This window comes from Caretta caretta, chromosome 7 (assembly GCF_965140235.1).
Source record: "Caretta caretta isolate rCarCar2 chromosome 7, rCarCar1.hap1, whole genome shotgun sequence".
Lineage (NCBI taxonomy): Eukaryota > Metazoa > Chordata > Testudines > Cheloniidae > Caretta > Caretta caretta.
Genome location: NC_134212.1, coordinates 42,149,642 through 42,168,945, shown reverse-complemented (window position 1 = coordinate 42,168,945; position 19,304 = coordinate 42,149,642). Strand labels below are relative to the sequence as shown.

At 42.0% G+C, this 19,304-nt stretch overlaps 1 protein-coding gene across 1 annotated transcript; it reads left to right on the top strand.

The window, feature by feature from the left end:
* The first annotated feature begins 16,999 nt into the window (after positions 1-16,999).
* LOC125640157 (protein BTG1-like) lies at positions 17,000-18,523 on the top strand. The gene is made up of 2 exons (XM_048858373.2): positions 17,000-17,347; positions 17,886-18,523. Exons 1-2 carry the CDS (start codon positions 17,230-17,232, stop codon positions 18,236-18,238), a joined length of 471 nt encoding a protein of 156 aa, XP_048714330.1. The 5' UTR covers positions 17,000-17,229; the 3' UTR covers positions 18,239-18,523.
* The last annotated feature ends 781 nt before the right edge of the window (positions 18,524-19,304 follow it).

The following is a 19,304-nucleotide window of genomic DNA, read 5'->3' as shown; positions in this document are numbered from 1 at the left end:
TACAGTGCCTTGCTTGGTGACACCACAGCAGGTGACAGGATCTTACTGAGTAGCATCATGGTGCTCTGAGTTGAAGCACCATGGTGCAGCGTGGCATGTCATAGCTTGATGTTTTGGTACAGTGACATAGCTTGACCTGATCTGGCAGCATTATGGTGTCATGACACACCAGGGCCTAGTCTGACAGTATCATGGCATTATGACACCGTTTGGTAAAGTAGAAGCAGCATAATGGGTTCTGGCATTGTTTGCCAATGTTGTGGTGCCATGACACTGTGGCAACATCACAGTGCCATGATACATCATAGTGTTACATGTCTGTATTTTGATGTCTTGGTGTTTTGTAGACACATTCCACCCTTATTTGATTATATGTCCTTGCTATGGTGGCTAATGCCCTCTACCAATCCAATAATGTATGGGAGTGTACACTTTATACTGTATTTCAGCAATAATTGTGCAAAGAAGTATACATGTTCTGAATTTAAGATTTTGCACAAATGGCACATTGCTCCTTAAAATTGTTATCCTGTATTTTTCATATAGTTTTTCATTATTATTTCCATTAAACATAGATGGTTACCCTCTTTGTGACTCCTAGCTTGATCATTGTGGAGGATCACCTTGAGACGATCTAGATGATTACAAAATATTGGGTCTTGTGGTGATCCTAGCAGAGCAATTTTCATTTGTATGACTTCAAAACTGAGGGTGTAAGGCCTTTGGTTGGTTGGGTTTTTTCGGTTAGAATAAACTGCAGAAAAAATAGGTGAACATGATGCAGCACAGAATAACATTTTGATACTAGCCCTTGGTATTGTTATTGCATCAGCAGAATCATATGAAAGGTGTTAATCATGCTGTCTTAATTTTTTTTCAGTTCCCTCATATTTTTTTTTCCCTGAAAGGAGAATGCAAGATTAACAATTGAAAGCATACACAATAGAGACATGACTGCAATTGGTTTAAGAGAAACAGGCTGGTCTAATGTTTAAAGCAGGGGAATAGGAGTCAGAACTGGGTTCTTTTCAGAGTTCTTCCAATGATTTCTCGGGTGCCCCTGGGCAAGACATTCAGGCCAGATCTACACTATAAACTTTTATCAATATGGTGATGTTGGGTAGGGGTGTGATGATTTTTATTTTTTTGCTACATTTTTATACCTGCAAAAATTGTTGTGTAGATGCATTTATACTGGCATAAAAGTGTATTTACTGGTATATATTATTTTGCTTGGGGTACCAGTATATACTAGATTGGTAAAAGCACTTTTTTGCTGGTAGAAGCTGCATCTACACTAGGAAAGTTTATTGGTATGACTATATTGCCACAGCTATATCAGCAAATGTTTTCTAGTGAGAACTAGGCTTCATCCTTTGTGTATCTCAATTTCCCTTCTGTAAAATGTGGATAATAATACTTACCAATCTTTGTAAAACACTTGGAGATCTCTGGGTGAAAAGTGTAAAGTGTCATTTTCTGTATCATCGCTGTATCATTCTCAGTATCATTTCAACTCTGTTAATTTAGTCAATGACTTTAACTGTAGCCTCCATTCTTAAAATGGCTTCTATAACAGATCAACATTTCTTTTCACTTGCTTACTGCCTAATTTTGCTTATAATCTGTTTTGGTGGTATACATCTTACAGGATCCAAAAGGGGGGCCTTAAAGCCCTTGTGACACCCCCTCCCCAAAATAGAGGACCCAGAAGTGGGCCCTGGAAATTAAAGAGGAGACAGGACAGCCGCCCTTAATTTTCAAAAGGCTCATATAAAGAGGACAGTCTCATAGGAAAGTAGGTGTTACTGAGAAAAATTTAAAAAATTCTGAGGGAGTAGGATGAGCAACTTTTTTATGTTTGTTTACTTTGTGTTATGAATTGTATTTGATTAGGTAGTCAAAATAAAAAACAGCTGAGGAGAATTACTATTTTTGTGTTGACTCTCCAAAAATGGATAGTTAGATATCTCTTCTAAAAAGAGGTTTTCTTTCCTGATCCAAAAATCTCTTATTGCTTGTAGGAAGTATACTGGACTAGGTCTTGGCCATGTAGTCCAAGTAATAGAGAAATGTACTTGTTTCTACCTAAGGTATGACTGTTTTCTCTTTAAGCACATTTGTTCTCTCTTATGCACACTTACACAGAAGATTAATTTTTACAAAGATCATCTGAGAAGTGTGGTATCTTTCAGTCAAACCTATTTCTCAAGTCCTGTTATTTCATTTTGTTCATAATTACACTGTGGAATTTGTCTAGCTCACCTACACATAATCAGGTGTGAGGAGTTTGAATTGCTTTAGCTGACTTGGGTACTCAGATTTTAACATTCAGAGGCATATGTCAAGGCACTAGCACCGAGGGGAATTAAGTTTTTGCTTTCTTAAATTTGTAGTTTAAATGTGCTTATTTTATATCCTACTATGCATAAAACAGACACAAAAAATGTATAAATATGCACAGTATGCTTTAAAGGGAAAAAAAGCCTCCACTTGACCCTAAAAACTTTGTTCACTCTGTAGTGGATGTGACATGTTAGCATGGAGTTTGCAGGGTGTCACACAAAGATAGATCTGGCAGCTGATTTGCAAGGAAACTGAAATGCAAGAGAAAGAGAAACTTAAAATAAATAGCTTGAGGAAAATCCCCCAATAACTTTGCTGGTTGTAGACATGTTAGTGCCAAAATATTAGATACAAGATGGGTGAGTTAATAGTTTTTATTGGACCAACTTCTGTTGTTAAGAGACAAGCTGTCAAGCCATCCAAGCTTAGACTGCAGTGTCAACACAGCTATTTTTAACATGCTAGCAGGAGTCCTGCTATCACAAGTCTGTCTATCCAGGCTGGAAGGCTCACTTTCAGCTGCAGTGTAGCGATATCCTGAGTGGCTGAATATGTTGTCTCTGAAACATTCCCATCCTCTGACAAGCCAGGGAGTGAAAGATGGAGAATTTAAAAAAATATATTTGATTTATAAAAACAACTGTCAAGAGAATAAAATGTATTGGCAGGAAATTATGGCAGTGATACATACTTTACAAACCTTATGTTGATATTAAAAGGTTGTAGACTAAAAGCAAACGTAATAACAAATACCTGTCATGAAAACTTCTCAAAGCACTCTACAAATATGGATATATTTAAGACTCACAGCCACTCTCCCTTGGAGATGGGTAAATATTTTAATACCTGGTTTCAGAGTAGCAGCCGTGTTAGTCTGAATCGGCAAAAAGAAAAGGAGTACTTGTGGCATCTTAGAGACTTCAACAAATTTATTTGAGCATAAGCTTTCGTGAGCTACAGCTCACTTCAGCGGATGCATGCAGTGGAAAATACAGTGGGGAGATTTTATATACACAGAGAACATGAAACAATGGGTGTTACCATACACACTATAACACCCTGATCACTCTTGTTACAGTGTGTATGGTAACACCCATTGTTTCATGTTCTCTGTGTATATAAAATCTCCCCACTGTATTTTCCACTGCATGCATCCGCTGAAGGGAGCTGTAGCTCACGAAAGCTTACGCTCAAATAAATTTGTTAGTCTCTAAGGTGCCACAAGTACTCCCTTTTCTTTTTATTTTAATACCTGTTACAAATTGGGGATGAGGCTGATATCCTGTTTCAGAGGACTTGTTACCAGCACACAATTCTCTGTTACACACACTCTAGGGCACCTACCTTTACCCTTCTGTGGGCTCAAGGCGTAACCCTGTTAATTTAGGCACCCCCATCCTTTCCCAGTTGATAGAATCCTTGAATATCAGGGTTGGAAGGGACCTCAGGAGGTCATCTAGTCCAACCCCCTGCTCAAAGCAGGACCAATCCCCAATTAAATCATCCCAGCCAGGGCTTTGTCAAGCCTGACATTAAAAACCTCTAAGGAAGGAGATTCCACCACCTCCCTAGGTAACCCATTACAGTGCTTCACCACCCTCTTAGTGAAAAAGTTTTTCCTAATATCCAACCTAAACTCCCCCACTGCAACTTGAGACCATTACTCCTCATTCTGTCATCTGGTACCACTGAACAGTCTAGATCCATCCTCTTTGGAACCCCCTTTCAGGTAGTTGAAAGCAGCTATCAAATCTCAACTCATTCTTCTCTTCTGCAGGCTAAATAATCCCAGTTCCCTCAGCCTCTCCTCATAAATCATGTGCTCCAGCCCCCTAATCATTTTTGTTGCCCTCCGCTGGCCTGTTTCCAATTTTTCCACATCCTTCGTGTAGTGTGGGACCCAAAACTGGACACAGTATTCCAGATGAGGCCTAACCAATGCTGAATAGAGGGGAATGATCACGTCCCTCGATCTGCTGGCAATGCCCCTACTTATACAGCCCAAAATGCCATTGGCCTTCTTGGCAACAAGGGCACACTGTTGACTCACATCCAGCTTCTTGTCCACTGTAACCCCTCGGTCCTTTTCTGCAGAACTGCTGCCTAGCCATTCGGTCCCTAGTCTGTAGCGGTGCATGGGATTCTTCTGTCCTAAGTGCAGGACTCTGCACTTGTCCTTGTTGAACCTCATCCAATTTCTTTTGGCCCAATCCTCTAATTTGACTAGGTCCCTCTGTATCCTATCCCTACCCACCAGTGTATCTACCACTCCTCCCAGTTTAGTGTCATCTGCAAACTTGCTGAGGGTGCAATCCATGCCATCCTCCAGCTCGTTAATTAAGATATTGAACAAAACCGGCCCCAGGACTGACCTTTGGGGCACTCCGCTTGATACCGGCTGCCAACTAGACATGGAGCCATTGATCACTACCTATTGAGCCTGATCTAGCCAGCTTTCTATCCACCTTATCGTCCATTCATCCAGCCTATACTTCTTTAACTTGCTGGCAAGAATACTGTGGGAGACCGTATCAAAAGCTTTGCTAAAGTCAAGGAATAACACGTCCACTGCTTTCCCTTCATCCACAGAGCCAGTTATCTCATCCATAGAAGGCAATTAGGTTAGTCAGGCATGACTTGCCCTTGGTGAATCCATGCTGACTGTTCCTGATCACTTTCCTCTCCTCTGAGTGCTTCAGAACTGATTCTTTGAGGACCTGCTCCATTATTTTTCCAGGGACTGAGGTGAGGCTGACTGGCCTAGTTCCTTGGGCTCTGGGCAAAAGGCACCCACCCTTGCCCAGTTCCTAGGGTGTAATGTGGTTAATTTAAGTACCCAATTCTCTGTTACACACACTCTATAGCACCCACCTTTACCCTTCTGTGGGCTCAAGGCGTAACCCTGTTAATTTAGGCACCCCCACTCTTTCCCAATTTCTTGGGCTCTGGGCAAAAGGCACCCTCTCTTACCCAATTCCTAGAGTTCACGGTGTAATCTTCTGCGGGTTTGCAGGACTTTTTACCAGTGAAAGAGCCTTACACAGTAATATCCTTATCCTCTATTTGTTAACAATTGCCAAACAGAATACATATGCGAAGCATACAATGCTATGTTCACGAATCCTGATCATGCAGGCAGACTTTCCCTGTTGGCCAGGCAAGGTCGGTCTTGTCTGGGTTCTGGTTGCTGCACATCACGGTTGTGTAGAGAATTCTTAGCAGCTCTGATCTTAGGCTGTGTCTTAGAGGTGAGTTCTTCTTCTTCCAGGTCTTTCCTTCTTTTTCTTTTGCTGGTCTCCTTCTTGAACCCAGTTTATGTAGCAAAACTTGAGTCCTGCTTAGCTATACCTTAACCAATCATTTTACTAAAATATTACTAAACAATTCTCTAACCAAACTTTACATATTGTAAAACAATTATTTAACCAATCATACCCCACCACCTTAATTAATTTACACCTAGCAAAATTAATTATGTAACAGAGACCGTACAGATAAACAATAGAGAAGTGGGGACCATAAAGACAAAAAAAAATAAAGAAATGGGAATTTCACAACCACAAACTATTGACAAGTGATTTCTTGCCAGACAGAATGCTAGCAAACAAAGTTTTTTTTGAACAATCTTAAGATTTGTTTCTTCATCTGGTGATGGTGGGTACTATTAGGGCAAAATCATCTTCTTAACAGCCCGATATTACATTGTTTTAATGTAATTTAGAAGGAATGTGAGGATGTGATGTTCTGCTTCTTGGCTTATGGCTGCTGCTTGTCTAATATGGCTTCAGACAAAGGCCTCAGACCGTACAATATGACTAGAGAAAAAGGCCTTGTACAAACTCAGTACTCAATGGCACAGCTTATACCCTAGATCCTAGGATACCTAATCAGTAAGAAGTGGAAGGCTTATCTCATAGGGAGCTATTAGGCTGAGTTCATTGTAAAGTAGTTTGATAGCCTTGGATAGCAGGTTCTATAGATGTGAAAATATTCGAGAAACGTAGTCCTTCAAATATTTAACCATGTGCTTAATTTTAAGTACACAAGCTGTGCAGGCAATGGAACTACTTTTGTATTTAATATTAAGCATTAAATGTTTGCAGGACTAGAATTGTAGTGAAAAACAAAGGTAAGAGGAATCAACTTTATTTAATTCAAATAGCAGCTTGAAGAAAATGTTTTATGAAATGCACAGAATTTTACTTTAAAACTTTTATATTTATTTTATATTTAGGCTTCAACAGTAGCATATATTATCAACTGGTGATGGATCTAGCATAACAAGCTTAATAGTGAATATTGTTTTTTTGTTATTTCTTTGAGTATAAGGGTCTGACTATTACTTGATCTCAGTACCTCAGTCAGAAGTTTTATTCCTACTTATACTCACAAGGGTGCTGAAAAGTCTGATATTTAGTATACCCAAAGTACACTCCATGGATGAGTGGATAACATGAAATGAAGACTAACTTTCGGAATCATCAGAGATAAAGTGTAGTTCTCAATCCCCAGGGTAAGAGCACAGCATTGCTCTCTCCATGCTTTCCAATGCTTGGTTGTGGAGTGATACAGCCTTGAAAGAAACTGCCTGCACTTTGAACTGTGTTAATATGGATCTAAGAATTCATGCCTTAGTGGCAGTTTTTCCTTATTAAAGAGAATGGTTAGGGGAAGGTTCAGACCTCATTTGGTAAAGTCAGTTTGCTTTTAATGGTACAGCACAATGGCAAAAAGAAAACAGTTAGCCATTTTAACTGTGAAGCCCTACTAATCTTACCCTTTCCTCCCCTCCGCCCTCCCTCTTATGGATCGACTTTACTTCCCTGCAGCTCTTTGTTTAGTCCCCAAATTAATTCTGACTTGATTACTTTTCTTTAGGAAGATGAGGTCCCTTGCATGCAATCTAGGTGGAAAGATCAGAAAGAATTTATTATTGCATGTAACAATAACTCTTCTTGATTGCCAAGAGTGTTTTTTGTCTTTTTTTTTTAAAAGGCACCTCAAATTGTTAGCTCCCCCACCTGCCCAATACAATACTGATTAACTTAATTTATGTCAGAATCTTTTTTGTGTACTGCTCTCCAGCCCACATGCCAAGGAGAAGCAAAGATGACAGGCAGGTTATTTTCACCCCTCTTTGAGATATTCCTTATTAATTGCGGAAGATGTGTAGTAGTGTTGCAGTAACTTGAAATATCTTAGAACACGTTAGTGTCCTGGAGCTTCAGTTTATAAGCAGATGCTATATTATGTTTGCATCTAATTAAATAACTGACTTATAAATAGTTGCTACTGAACAACTTCTGTTCTGGAAGTTCATTCCTGGTTCTATGTTAGATTACCGCTAAGTGAGACTTCTTAAATCAGTGTTGTTCCGGCAGAGTACTGTAATCTTCTGAGAATTTTTTTTTTTTCACAGAAATACTTACTAAGTAATTAGTCTTTTATCTAAACGTCACCAATATCAGCAAGTATTATCCCCATTTCACATACAGTGTAATGAGCTCTGCCTACAGAACAATGAAGTGTATGACCCTCTAGTTAATAGTCATCAACTGGTGCTGCCAGCAGTTCAGTTTCTGGCAATGTAAAAGCTCTTTTAGTTAATCTTTAACGTACATCAGAGTGGGAGTTTGAGTATATTCATTTTTGGAGTGGCCTTCGAATTTCTGTAGTCAGAAGCATAATTTTATCCCCTCAGAGGGTGGCTAGGAAGGGATATAATGTGGACAAGTTTTCTTCTTAAACGGCAGAGACCGCTTTCAAGAGTCATCAAACCCTTCTATATTTTGGGCCATTAACCTTATTGGGATGGACATGGGGGGCCTGAATTCTCAAAGTAAGACCTTAGTGGCTATATAGGCAGGAAAACAAATGAATGAATCTCTTTAGTCTTGATGTTATTGCTCTAGGATTTTTTTTCACGCTTTGATTTCAGAGGAAGCAGATTGACTCTGCTCCATTACTGCATTTCTGTGACCTAGCTGGCTGTTAAGTTTTGGATTTAACTTGTTACCTCAGTAACTGAAGTTTTGCCTACACTAGAAAAGGTATGCTAGTGTAGCTAGTGGAAACACCGCTTATATAAGCAAAAAATGACCAGTAAATAAGCTATACCAATAAAAGGATATTTTTGCCAGTGGAACTGCATCTACACTAGATCTTTTGCCAGCATAGCTATGTTGGTTAGGAGTGGGGAGGGGAAATCACACCCCTAACCAACCAACATACCTATGCTGGCAAAACTGAAGTGTAAATCAGGCCTAAATCCATGGGCATTGCCAGAGTAAAGCCAAGTCTACACTACGGATTTATGCTGGCATAGCACTGTTGGTTAAGGATATAACAAAGCCTCTAGTGTATGTGCAGTTAAATCGGCAAAACTGAGCTTTTCCCAGTACAGCTTCTTTTGCTCATGTGTGTGTGGAGGACGGTTTTACTGTATCAATAAAAAGTACAGCTTTGTTGGTATAGCTGCATCCACTCTAAGAGCACTTTCCTGGAATAATATAATCATAGTGGTATTCCTACACTACTACAGTGCTTTTAGTGTAGATAAGGCCTAAGAAGTAAATCTACCAGAGTTTAATTTGATGTCAACACTTGGACAATGATTTTGAATTGCTGAAACCTAAGTTTGACTCTAGAATAGATTTTGTGCACTATTTTAATCAAGTATAACATTTCTCATTCAAGAGTCTTGCAATTCCATTAGGACAGGAAGTGGTCACTGTCACTGAGTTCGTTTTCAAAACAAAAAAGGCTTAAATGACTGTAGTACAATCATTCCAGTTTTTTGGTCATCCGTTTTTAGTCCTGTTGCTTGTATACAGTATTAGTCACTGTGGATGGGTTGGGCAGTATTGACCTTTTATAATTGAGTAAGACAAAGTGGAGGAGAACATTGCATTCCTATGTTATTAGTTGTACCATGTGGTTACAAATATTCATTTTGTTCAGTTTCAAAGCAAATAGGAACTTGTCCCCTTCAAGGAAGGAAGCATGTTGTCTGTACATACAGAACCAGGGTGAAGAGATTTTAACTGCAAACTTAGTGCAACATGGATGTAATAAATTCAATATCTCAGAAGGCAGAGTGGCAGAAGCTAGCAAAAATAAACTGAGATTAGGCCAGAATTCAGTTACAGTTTAGTGAGGAAATATTTGATTTATGCTATAAAGGACTCAAAAAGAGACCTGCTCTCTTCCAGTACAAAGTGGAATTGTGGTTGTGTCTTAATGTTATAAGACTTTCCTTTTGATTCCCCGTGCCTTACACACTTGATGAAACAACCTATTTGGGCCTGAAATTTCACATCAGTCCTAGGTCCGAAGAGTTTTTTCCGCAAAAATTTTAAGTTAATTGAGCAACATGTTCTGGAGTGAAGGAATGGGGGGGGAAAATCAGCAACTTTTCTCTTCTTGAAAAATTAATCTAACATTTGTTCCCAAAGTTTGCTTGCTGTAAAAATTATTAACTTATTACATATTGATAACTAGTAAATTAATGTAGTGGCTTGGCTGAAATTTTGTTGGAGTCACTATTTCCAGTGAATACTATAATTTCTGTTTTGCAATTTTATGTCCTTGTTTAGCTGTACCTCTAGGCTTTTATGATTTGTAGCACTAATCTTCTTCTATAAAATCCACAGATGCAAATCTTGCAAGACTTAAGTACCATGACATGCATAACTAGATGTGATGTGCAAGATCTATACACCACTAAGACAGGCAAAGAAGAGGTGAAGAGATTAGAAAAGGAAATAAAACCTCCTGTACTCTGAAGCAATTGCTACCACTTTCAGGATTATGGTAGGGCCTTCCAGCTGGGTTTCATTGGGCAGCATGATAAAAGAAATAAGTAGCTGGCTGTCTTCCTTCCAGAGAGGAAAAATAATACCCTCTTTACATTCTCTCTAGGAGAGAACTTAAGGTAGGAAGCCCATGAAACATAAGGCCATACAAAGTCTGTGAGGAGAAACAAAATATCTCTCCAAATGAGGCTCTGTTAAGGGCAGAAGCCTGTGAAAGAAGAGATGGTCTAGAAGCAGCAGCTTTTGCTGGGCCCTGGGAATAAAAAGGCCAGTAGCCGTCTGAATTTAGGAAAAAGACAGACTGTTTCTAGAACTACTGCATTTCCCCAAGGACAAGGTTTAGACGACCTGTTTAGTTTCCACTTCCATGAGAACAAGGAACTCTAGTAATCCCAGAAATAAGGTCCTAACTTCCTTGAAATAAGTGACTGGGTGGATTATTTCCACATACAAAGAACTTTAATTATGAGCCTTTGAAGAAGCCTTGTGTTAGCCAACAGGAGCGGCTAACTGGGGAGTTTTGCGAGGGAGTTTAGAGGAGGAGTGTGTGGGGGGGGGTAGATACACTTAACATTCTTTAAATTTACAGCCAAAAACACCCCCTGATAAAAACAAAACATCAACAAAGGAACAAGCTGCAGGAGAAAAAAGAAAATGAAGGCAAAAGCCCAGCAACAGAGTGGGGCTATCCAGTTTATTGCACCCAATGCAACATGTATGATTACCTGCCCTAGGGGCAGGTGGCGTATGTGTGTATTTGGTGCAAGTTGCTCCTGGCCCTCAGAGACAGTGTATAGGCTTTAAGTGGCTGAACTGGAGGGACTAAGGGAGACAGAGAGGTACATAGATGAGACTTTCTGGGACACAGTAGAACGGTCCCACCCCCGATCTGACAATCTCTGTGCTGTTGAGGAGGATGAAAGTCTCAGGGAAGAAGAACATCCAACTGGAACAGAGGAAAATGATCCCATAGTTGGGACTCTCCTTCCAGATGATGTTGTGGTATCCTCTCGCACCAAGGATACCTCTCTGGGGGAGGGAACTCCAGTTATTAGAAAGAGATGGCAATTCGATCATTAGAAACATAGATAGCTGGGTTTGCGATGACCAGGAGAACCACATGGTGACTTGCCTGCCTGGTGCGAAGGTTGCGGCTCTCTCGAGACATCTAGATAAATTTATGTGTAATGCTGGGGAGGAGCTGGTGGTCATGGTACATGTAGGTACCAATGACATAAGGAAGGATAGGAGAGAGGTCCTGGAGGCCAAAGTTATGCTGCTAGGTAAGAGGATGAAGTCCAGGATCTCCAAGGTAGCATTCCCTGGAATGCTTTGGCACAGGGCTAGTTAGACAGGCAGAACTGCAGGTCTCCATGTGTAGATGAGACAATGGTGCACGGAGGAGGGGTTTTGATTTATTAGGAAATGGGGAAACTTTTGGGGAAAGGAAGGATGGGCTCCACCTAAACCAAAATTGAAGAACTACTAACTGTAGTCTGTAACCTCTCATTTAAATCCGCTTCTGTACCAAATGACTGGAGGATAGCTAATGTGAGGCCAATTTTAAAAAGGGCTCTTGAGGTGATGCCAGCAATTACAGGCCGGTAAGCCTGACTTCAGTACCAGCAAACTGGTTGAAACTATAGTCAAGAACAAAATTGTCAGACACATAGGTGAACATAATATGTTGGGGAAGAGTCAACATGTTTTTTTTTTTAAAGGGAAATCATGCCTCACCAATCTACTACAATTCTTTGAGGGGGTCAACAAGCAAGTAGACCAGGGGGATCCAGTGAGTATAGTCTACTTAGATTTTCAGAAAGCCTTTGACAAGGTCCCTCACCAAAAGCTCTTAAGCAAAGTAAGCTGTCATGGGATAAGAGGGAAGGTCCTCTGATGGATGAGTAACTGGTTAAAAGATAGGAAACAAAAGCTAGGAATAGTCAGTTTTCAGAATGGGGAGAGGTAAATAGTGGTGTCCCGCAGGGTCTGTACTGGGCCCAGTCCTATTTAACATATTCATAAACTATCTTGAAAAAGGGGTAAACAGTGAGGTGGCAAAATTTGCAGATGATCCAAAACTACTCAAGACAGTTAAGTCCCAGGCAGGCTGCAAAGAGCTAGAAAAGGATCTCACAGAACTGGGTGACTGGGCAATAAAATGGATGATGAAATTCAGTGCTGATAAATACAAAGTAACGTACATTGGAAAACATAATCCCAACTATACATATAAAAAGATAGGGTCTAAATTAGATATTACCTCTCAAAAAGAGATCTTGGAGTCATTGGGGATAGTTTTTGAAAACATCCATTCACTGTGCCACGGTAGTCAAAAAAGCAAACAATGTTGGGAATCACTAAGAAAGAGAGAGATAATAAGACAGTGTATTGCCTCTATATAAATCCATGGTATGCCCATATCTTGAATACTGCGTGTGGATGTGGTCGCTCCATCTCAAAAAAGATGTATTGGAATTGGGAAAGGTTCAGAAAAGGGCAACAAAAATGATTAGGGGTATAGAACGGCTGCCATGTGAGGATTGATTCATAAGACTGGGACTTCTCAGCTTGGAAAAGAGATGACTAAGGGGGGATATGATAGAGGTCTATAAAATCATGACTGGTGTGGAGAAAGTAAATAAGAAAAAGAGAAGGACACTAAACTATCTAAACTACTACATACCACAAGGGGCCACAACAGCGGTTCCCTTAACCTACCCAGCAATATTGTTAATCTATCCAACTATACCCTTAGGACAGATTCTTCTGCTGGGCTATCTCGGTGCCTCTCCTTCTGCCCCTCCACCCCCACGAACATGTTACAGTTCTGTGGTGACCTAGAATCCTATTTTTGACGTCTCCGACTCAAGGAATATTTCCAATACACCTCTGAACAATATACTAACCCACAGAGACCTTCCTACCAACACTACAAAAAGAAGGATTCTGGGTGGACTCCTCCTGAAGGTTGAAACAACAGACTGGACTTCTACACAGAGTGCTTCTGCCAACGTGCATGGGCTGAAATTGTGGAAAAACAGCATCACTTGCCCCATAACCTCAACCGTGCAGAATACAATGCCATCCACAGCCTCAGAAACAACTCTGACATCATAATCAAAAAGGCTGACAAATGAGGTGCTGTCGTCATCATGAATAGGTCGGAATATGAACAAGAAGCTGCTAGGCAGCTCTCCAACACCACTTTCTACAAGCCATTACCCTCTGATCCTACTGAGGGTTACCAAAAGAAACTACAGCATTTGCTTAAGAAACTCCCTGAAAAAGCACAAGAACAAATCTGCACAGACAAACCCTTGGAACCCCGACCTGGGGTATTCTATCTGCTACCCAAGATCCATAAACCTGGAAATCCTGGACGCCCCATCATCTCAGGCATTGGCACCCTGACAGCAGGGTTGTCTGGCTATGTAGACTCCCTCCTCAGGCCCTATGCTACTGGCACTCCCAGCTATCTTCAAGACACCACTGACTTCCTGAGGAAACTACAATCCATCGGTGATCTTCCTGAAAATACCATCCTAGCCACTGTAGATGTAGAAGCCCTCTACACCAACATTCCACACAAAGATGGACTACAAGCCATCAGGAACATTATCCCCGATAATGTCACGGCAAACCTGGTGGCTGAACTTTGTGACTTTGTCCTCACCCATAACTATTTCACATCTGCTATAGGTACCCGCATGGCCCCACAGTATGCCAACATTTTTATGGCTGACTTAGAACAATGCTTCCTCAGCTCTCGTTCCCTAATGCCCCTACTCTACTTGCACTACATTGATGACATCTTCATCATCTGGACCCATGGAAAAGAAGCCCTTGAGGAATTCCTTCAACATTTCCATCCCACCATCAACCTCAGCCTGGACCAGTCCACACAAGAGATCCACTTCCTGGACACTACGGTGCTAATAAGCGATGGTCACATAAACACCACCCTGTACCGGAAACCTACTGACTGCTATGCCTACCTACGTGCCTCCAGCTTTCATCCAGACCACACCACACGATCAATTGTCTACAGCTAAGCTCTTCGATACAACCGCATTTGCTCCAACCCCTCAGACAGAGACCAACACCTACAAGATCTCTATCAAGTATTCTTACAACTACAGTACCACCTGTGGAAGTGAAGAAACAGATTGACAGAGCCAGAAGAGTACCCAGAAGTCAGCTACTACAGGACAGGCCCAACAAAGGCAATAACAGAATGCCACTAGCCATCCCCTTCAGCCTCCAACTAAAACCTCTCCAACGCATCAAGGATCTACAACCTATCCTGAAGGACGACCCATCACTCACAGATCTTGGGAGACAGGCCAGTCCTTGCTTACAGACAGCCCCCCAACCTGAAGCAAATACTCACCAGCAACCACACAACACACAACAGAACCACTAACTCAGGAACCTATCCTTGCAACAAAGCCCGTTGCCAACTGTGTCTACATATCTATTCGGGGACACCATCATAGGGCCTAATCACATCAGCCACACTATCAGAAGCTCGTTCACCTGCACATCTACCAATGTGATATATGCCATCATGTGCCAGCAGTGCCCCTCTGCCATGTACATTGGTCAAACTGGACAGTCTCTACGTAAAAGAATAAATGGACACAAATCAGATGTCAAGAATTATAACATTCAAAAACCAGTCAGAGAACACTTCAATCTCTTTGGTCACTCGATTACAGACCTAAACGTTGCAATTCTTTAACAAAAAAACTTCAGAAACAGACTCCAACGAGAGACTGCTGAATTGGAATTAATTTGCAAACTGGATACAATTAACTCAAGCTTGAATAAAGACTGGGAGCAGATGGGTCATTACACAAAGTAAAACTCTTTCCCCATGTTTATTCCCCCTCCCCTCCGCCAGTGTTCCTCAGATGTTTTTGTCAACTGCTGGAAATGGCCCACCTTGATTATCACTACAAAAGGTTTTTCCCCAGCTCTCCTGCTGGTAATAGCTCACCTTACTTGACACTTTCGTTAGTGTGTAGGGTAACACCCATTGTTTCATGTTCTCTATGTATATAAATCTCCCCACTGTATTTTCCACTGAATGCATCCGATGAAGTGAGCTGTAGCACACAGAAGCTTATGCTCAAATTTGTTAATCTCTAAGGTGCCATAAGTACTCCTTTTCTTTTTGCGGATACAGACTAACACGGCTGCTACTCTGAAACCTAAATAAGGAAGTGTTATTTACTCCTTCTCATCACACAAGAACTAGGGGTCACCAAAGGATATTAATAGGCAGCAGGTTTAAAACAAACAAAAGAGAGGATTTCTTCACACAGTGCACTCTCAACCTATGGAACTCTCTTCCAGAAGATGTTGTAAAGGCCAAGACTACAAAATGGTTCAGAAAAAGAACTTGATAAATTCTGTTTGCCAGAAGCTGGGAATGGGTGATAGAGGAGGGATCACTTGATGATTACTAGTTCCGTTAATTCCCTCTGAAGCACCTGGAATTGGCCACTGTCGGAAGACAGGATATGGGGCTAGATGGACCTTTGATCTGCCCAGTATGGCCGTTCTTGTGTTCTTAATTTACGTCAGTTTATATCACACTAAAGAAAGCTTGACTGTCCAAATGTTGCTAGGATTTTTATTTTATTTTATTTTATTTTTTACATTCTTGCTCATGCTTCTGAACTTTCACTAAGCAGGCAAGCCTCTTAACTGACATTGGAATCCAAATTGCAGGGACTTATTTTTAACCTGTACACTAAATAACAGATACCTTTTGAGGAAAATAAGTCTTAAATCTCATTGTTGTGGATTCATCTCCAGCTAACCCCAAAATCTGCCTCTAGGATGTGATTAATAATTTGATGAAAGATAAGGAGTACTTTTGGCACCTTAACAGGTTTCAGAGTAACAGCCGTGTTAGTCTGTATTTGCAAAAAGAAAAGGAGTACTTGTGGCACCTTTAGAGACTAAGGTGCCCCAAGTTTCCACAGTATGCATCCGATGAAGTGAGCTGTAGCTCATGAAAGCTCATGCTCAAATAAATTGGTTAGTCTCTAAGGTGCCACAAGTCCTCCTTTCCTTTTGGCACCTTAGAGACTAACCAATTTATTTGAGCATAAGCTTTTGTGAGCTTCAGCTCACTTCATTGGCTGCATACTGTGGAAAATACAGAAGATGTTTTTATACACACCAACCTTGATAAAATAGGTGTTTGTCACTACAGAAGGTGGGGGGGGGGGGAGAGAAAACCTTTTTTGCGAATACAGACTAACACGGCTGTTACTCGGAAACCTCCATTGATTAGTATCCCCCCTTCCCAGCGTTAGTGCTGTGAATCCCTGTGCAGCTGTGTGGCCCTTCATAAAGGGATTGAGGGAAGGTGATTGTGTTGGAGTTGCCTGGACCCTTGTGGAAGCAGTAACGTTTCTGTGTGTTTCTCCAGCCCCATACGCCCCACACAACAGTGCCCCGCTCAGCCAGGCTACTGACGCGGCTCCCCTTGCCCCAGCCAGTCCCTCGGGGGTTGGTACCCCTAGCTGTCATTCCCGCTCGTGGGGTTTACTTCCTACCCAATCCCATTGCCGGAGTTCAGGTTGTCCCCGCCCCCTTCAAAGAGCCCTTTGCTCGGGCTCCCACTCCTCCTCCCACAGACATACACAAACGGCGCTTCTGTTTCCGTCTGTTCACGGCAAATCAGGACGGGAGGGTGCTCTCGGGTTCTCCCCCTCCCCGACTGCCAGCCAATCGGGGTACAGAGGCCGTTGGTGTGTCTTGAGGCTTGGAGGCTGTTCTCTGTGACGCAGTGGGGGCGGGGCGGTGCCATTGGTCCTGGTGGGCCCCGCCCCTCGGAGAGAGGGTACCTCACTGTTTACTCAAGCTCCTTCGCCAGCGGTCGCTGTAGCAGCGTCGAGTGGGTGGCGGGGCCGGCCGCGCGTCCCGCACCACCTAGCGGCTGAGCCCTGCGCCGGTAGGGGGCCAGGCGCGGATCGTGCGCGGGGCAGGCGCCGGACCACTCGGTCACTGGTGTGGGGCGCTGAGGAGGCGGAGAGCGGGGCCGGCGGCCATGAAGACGGAGATCTCCACTGCCGCGGGCTTCATCACCCGCCTGCTACGCACCCCCGGCGGCATCGGCGACGAGCAGCTGCGCTGCTTCAGCGAGTCACTGCAGGAGGCGCTGCGAGGTGTGGGCGGTCGGGCGGGGGCGGTGCCGGGGTCGGCCTGAGCCCTGCTATCGGGGGCAGGAAGGTTCAGGCCCCTTGAACTGCCCGTGCCCGCAGGTGTCGGAGATGCCCCAGGCGGGCAGCCCAGCACCCCGCACAGAGGAGCCCTCGCCCTCTGCTCCCTTGTCTCTGTCCCTCCGCCCCACGGCGTTATCGGTTCTCTCTTCCCGTGTTCGGGCCGACGGGTGGTTGGCGCTTGGGACATTCCCCCACCCCCTCCCCCGTCTGTGGCTAAATAACCCTCCATTGATTAAAAAGAAAAGGAGTACTTGTGGCACACAAGTACTCCTTTTCTTTTTGCGAATACAGACTAACACGGCTGTTACTCGGAAACCTCCATTGATTAGTATCCCCCCTTCCCAGCGTTAGTTTGTTGTGAATCCCTGAGCAGCTGTGTGGCCCTTCATAAAGGGATTGAGGGAAGGTGATTGTGTTGGAGTTGACTGGACCCTTGTGCAAGCAGTAACGTTTCTGTCTTTCTCTTTGTTCCCTCGCACAGACCATTATAAACACCACTGGTTTCCCCTGATGCCCTCCAAGGGCTCAGGGTACCGATGCATTAGGATCAACCACAAGATGGACCCCTTGATAGGGAAGGCAGCCGGCATGATCGGACTGAGCCATCAGAGACTCTTCCAGCTCTTACCCAGTGAATTGACTCTTTGGGTTGACCCCTTTGAGGTGTCCTATAGAATAGGAGAAGATGGGTCTATCTGTGTCCTTTATGAAAGCCCCCCACCGGGTCTGAAGACTGCCAAATCTCTGGAGAGTAGAAACAGCTGTAAAGAGGAATGGAGAATTGGCAGATCAAGCCCTTCCAAGAATTACAACATGATGACAGTTTCTAGTTAAAAATTAACATTCCTTGTACAATGATGTATGTATGTATCCCAGTTTCATAATGAAGTTAGATGATGTAATTGAGATGTTGATTTTCACCCCATAGCCATTAAAGTTGTAGTAGTACTGCCAAGTTCTTCGTTGTGGCCAAGGGCTAATGTATAAGCAGTTCTTTAAACTGCATGTAATTTTCTGGATTGTATACTGTAAATGAAATGTACAGTCAGCTGATTGTTCTACAGATATATATTTTGACAGAATCCTTGGCTATTTGTAATAAAAAGAAAAGTTACTTAATTCTCTCTTTACAATGGCTTTTAGTTAATAACTTTTTACAAGATTCCTGTACTTATTGAGTAACTTCTAGGAAAAAAACACAGCTCTAACCAACTGTAATTAAAAATCTCTCCAGTGACTTGCCTGTACAAACTTTTCTCAGGGTCATAAAAATACAGCTGGAAGGCACAAATGACAAATATAACTTTCCTACTAACATATTTCATGGTGAAGAAATCCTACCTTGCCCAAGCAGCTTTCAAAGAAGGAGTTACTTCCCTATAAACTTAAAGACTATCTTGAAGCAAACCAATATGGTAGAGACATGCTCAGACAAATCTGTTCATCCAACTTTCAGTACAATACATAAAAACTTTTAATGAACATAAGATAGTTTTCAGAAAAGTGTAAGGTTCTTTTGTTATGTCAGTTCACCTTGACTTGTTTTGCACTATAGCCATTTTTTCCTTCCAGAACTGCTCGTAACAAATTTTGAGCAAATAGGAAGGTAGAATACATCTGACTTAGTAAAGGGCTTATTTATGCTTCTGGGTGTTTGGCTGTTTAAATTGGAAAAGTGAGTTTTCAGTTAGTCATAAACATCTTTAGTACAGAGTAAGATAGTATATTCATCTTAAACCAGATGGAAATTTTACAGTTGAATGTAGTAATGTCTCATCTATATCCTATTTTACAAGAAATTACAAATTTACAGTACTAATATTTTAAAACTTTACATTTTATGCCATTTTAGTTGTTTTTTAAAGTTTTAAATATGATCTACAGTACTTTATCAATTACA

What these genes read in the sequence shown, in the direction of transcription:
- LOC125640157 (XM_048858373.2), top strand. Translation starts at nt 17,230, where the DNA reads ATGAAGACGGAGATCTCCACTGCCGCGGGCTTCATCACCCGCCTGCTA. An exon ending in ACTGCAGGAGGCGCTGCGAG is followed by an intron (nt 17,348 to 17,885) that starts GTGTGGGCGGTC and finishes TCCCTCGCACAG; the next exon opens with ACCATTATAAACACCACTGG.